Source organism: Bidens hawaiensis, unplaced genomic scaffold (genome assembly GCF_021521415.1).
Source record: "Bidens hawaiensis isolate Kalapana, Puna unplaced genomic scaffold, B.hawaiensis_p1.1 tig00050128_1, whole genome shotgun sequence".
In the NCBI taxonomy this organism is placed as follows: Eukaryota; Viridiplantae; Streptophyta; class Magnoliopsida; order Asterales; family Asteraceae; genus Bidens; species Bidens hawaiensis.
This window is the reverse complement of record NW_027498993.1, coordinates 1-3,766: the sequence shown is the minus strand read 5'-3', so window position 1 is coordinate 3,766 and position 3,766 is coordinate 1. Positions and strand designations below refer to the sequence as shown.

The 3,766-nt window shown below is 34.1% G+C and overlaps 1 protein-coding gene across 1 annotated transcript; it reads right to left on the bottom strand.

Annotated features, from left to right (window-relative positions):
* Positions 1-1,387: 1,387 nt before the first annotated feature.
* On the bottom strand, positions 1,388-2,249 carry LOC143598426 (uncharacterized). Its single transcript, XM_077076643.1, has 2 exons — positions 1,859-2,249; positions 1,388-1,605 (listed from the first exon to the last, which is right to left on the bottom strand). The coding sequence occupies exons 1-2, from the start codon at positions 2,247-2,249 to the stop codon at positions 1,388-1,390; spliced, it is 609 nt and encodes a 202-aa protein (XP_076932758.1).
* Between the last annotated feature and the right edge of the window lie 1,517 nt (positions 2,250-3,766).

Here is a 3,766-nt window from a genome sequence, read left to right as displayed (position 1 = left end):
TAGAATAATTAACAACTTACAACTACAAGAGTACGTATAAAGAAATTAAAAAAGATAAAAAAGAAAGTTACAATTTAAAACTTCATCAACAAGTGAATTTGAATCGAATGATATTAATTAGAATTTGAAAAAAAAAGTATATATTATAAAAAATAAAATTATAAAACAAATTATGTGCAACATTCTTCAAATCTACTCATGAATCGAGCTCGGGCTCAGCTCGGCTCGTTTTCACTCCTAATTGCTATATACATAAATTTTGCATGAGATTAAAATTACTGTTATCTCACAGCGATAACCGATATCTCAAATATTGGTCCTTGACCGATGTTTTTTCCGCATTAACTGCATAGGTTTTATCTAGGTAAAATGTTTGATAGTGCAGTTATGCCTTGATGTTTGTTATATTATGTGATTTTAAACAATTTAAGTTTCTTACTTTTAAAAGCTTTGTAGACTCCCTTCCAATCTGATTTTTATTTATTTATTTTTATTTTATTTTTTTGTTATCACGATTAATTGTAGAGATGGTGTCATATGCATCATCATCAAGTATGACAAGAGTACACAGGGTAACGACATTGGCTGGTCTAGACTCGAAATAGCCATAGCGGCCAATTTTTTTCCCCATATTTAATACAATGTTAACGAAACAAATATAAACAACACGACAACAAATATATCTAAACTAACCTGGTTAAGAAACCCAACAACGGCGGATTTAGGTTGGGCTGTAAATATCTCATCTTCGGTTTTTGATAGCTTGAAACCGAGCCATTACATCTTCTTCATTTACTTTATCAAACGTTTCTCTTTCGACCATACAAACTAAAACATTGTTCAAATACTCACTACCCATTTGATTGCGCAAATCCGTCTTGATAAGCTTCATTTTAGAGAAAACCTTTCAATGGTTGCAGTTGCAACCGGTAAAACCAATGCTAGCTTCAATATTCGATAAACCAAAGGAAAAGTTGTGTGTTTTCTTGACACTAGTATGTTTTTTTGTAACAGCCACAATCATTAATTGAAGTTGATGAGCAAATCAATGTACGTAATGTGCTGATGGATTATCTCTAAAAATCAAAGCTTTTAATCCATTAAACTTTCCTCATATGTTGCTTGTACCATCATAATCGTACCCCTGACCTGTGTGAACAATTATAAACTATAAGTATAAGATACATATATAATATATTTTATTAAAGTTTATGTAACAAAAGTATGAAACGTATTACTTACTTGATCTAGTTATTTGATAATAAAGAAACGATGGCTTCATTAAAAGTTGCAGAAGATGTATTATTACGTGAGCAACTCCAATTAAACTTTCTTTAACAACTCCGCGTTTATCAACATATCTCACAACTTTGGCCATTTGTTCTTTTTAAGACACGTCACTAGACTCATCGGCTAACAACCCAAACACATCATCTTTAAATTCTTCACAAAGCCTTTTGGCTACTTCTTTCGCAAAGCAATCGATAATGTCTTTCTGTATTGAAGGAGTTGTTAACTTATTATTCTTTTTTGCATTCCCTAAACAATACTTACCAATATCCGGGTTGTTCTCACAAATCAACTTTAAAATCGCAAGAAAGAGCCCTTTAAAAAAGAGTCTTCAGATTCATTATGACCACGAAATGATAAACTATTTTCTAACAAGAATCTCGAACTACGAACAGAACCCAATAATCGATACCAATTTGCAATCTTTTCTTCATTACTATGCTTAGTGACATTCGCCTCATAGGATTGCTTTTGGTTCAAAAGATGTAACATTTTTGCACCGAATTATTATGAACACTATGAACTTCCCCAACGTGTTCCTTTAAGGCACCCAGTTTACACCAATTACAAAAGCCTCCACTAACAAAAACCTCTCTTCCACCTTGATTACCAACACTTCCATAAAACAAGTAACAACATAAGCAATACGCTTTTTCTTGTTTAGTGCTACACTCCAACCAATCATATTTATCAAACCATTTGGCATTAAAACGTCTCTGGCCACTAGAAAAGTTTGACCATTTAAAGTTATGACCTCGTGGTTGAAAAGCTTTTTTAACAATATATGTTCTTCTTACGTCATCTATTTGATTAGGATGATAACTAGTAATAGGTGGGCTGTCGGCGGGATCCGAATGAAGATCATCCAAAATGATTTTTGAGCGTATCGAAGGACTTGAAGTCGAAGGAATATTTGAACTTGGACCGATATCTTCATTTTCTTGCAAATCATCAACCATATTTGAACATGAAGTTGGAATATTTAAACTTGGTGAAGATGAACCAATGTCATCGTTTTCTTTTCTTTGACGTTTAAAAACGTTGCTAATAAGAACTAGTTTACTCATCTTCAAAGATTCAAAGTTCCTAAACAAAATTTTAAACAAAAACCTGATATCAATAATCAATAACCAATATTCAATTCCAATATGACAATTTACACAGAAAACTAAAAGGCAATCAACCCCAATTTAAACATAAACCTTAAATACCTATTCAATTCCAATTTAAACCTAAACTCTAAATCCTAAATTAATTTTAGTTTAAACAAGAAATTGAAAAATCTTACCTGTGGGCGGTGGTTGTGGACCGGTGGTGACAGGTGACTAGTGTGGTGGTGTGGAGGTTGTCCGGCTGGTTCGTCCGGCGCCGGCGGTGGCGTGGACTGTGGAGCTGCGCTACTACTTTATTTGTTTTGTTGTAAATGGATAGGTGAAGTGGTGAACGATGGTTTGGTTGGGTTGGGTTAATGGGTTTTTTTGTTTGGGCTTTGGCTTTTGATTGGGTTTAAAACATAGATTGGTTGGGCTTAAAATCTTAGCGGTAACGTTATTTTTTCTAGCGGTAACGAAACACGAAAATCGGCCAATTTTTTTTTACACCACTTGTAAAATGTTGAGCCGTAGCGGAGGTTACCCCTCCCCACAATGTATGTCCGCCACTGGGTAATGATGTATTCTTGAGTTTCCGAGGGAAGGACACTCGCACTACTTTCACCAACCATTTATTAGAAGCCTTGATTTGAAAACGCATCATAACCTACAAAGATGATAGGTCACTTGATATTGGGAATTTCATTGCTCCCGCACTCCTAGAGGCGATAAAAGACTCAAGATTTGTTGTAGTAATTTTATCAAGCAATTTTGCAACATCGAAATGGTGTTTGGAGGAAGTCACAAAGGTTTTTAATTGCATGGAGCGAGGAAAGCTTATTGTTTTTCTTGTTATTTAACATGTGTATCCCTCTGAAGCACGCCATCAAAGCAACTACTTCGAACAAGGCTTTGCCGATCATGAAAAAGATCCTGGAATCTCACCACAGAAGATAGGGACATGGCGATCTGCTTTTACAAATTCGGGCTTATCAAATGATTCTACGTGACACTAGGCAAGTACGTTCTTCTGAAATACTTGGTAAATGAACATATGGTGTCTTTTAATATGTAAATTGCTTATCAATAATCAGTATATGAATGATTTTCAAGCTTCCTAAAGGTAATCTGTATGTTTTATCTTGAAATTCAAGTCCCTTTTTTCTTAAAAAATGCAGTAATAGAGTAATAGACATGCCACATAGGTGTCGTCACATATCCTTTTTTTTTCTTTTTTTTGTGCCGAAAAGGCCATATTAGAGCTAACTTAGAAGACATAATGTTTGACTTCTTATCGTTTCTTCTTAAAACAAACTTACATGCTTTGACTTCCAGGCTCCATCTTTACTTTTTAAAACAATCTTTTTTTTTCTATGAAATGAATG

Coding starts and splice junctions, on each gene's coding strand:
- LOC143598426 (XM_077076643.1), bottom strand. CDS start 2,249: ATGGTTGATGATTTGCAAGAAAATGAAGATATCGGTCCAAGTTCAAAT. Junction 1,606..1,858: donor TTTTGTTAGTGGAGGCTTTT/GTAATTGGTGTA, acceptor TCTTTTTTAAAG/GGCTCTTTCTTGCGATTTTA.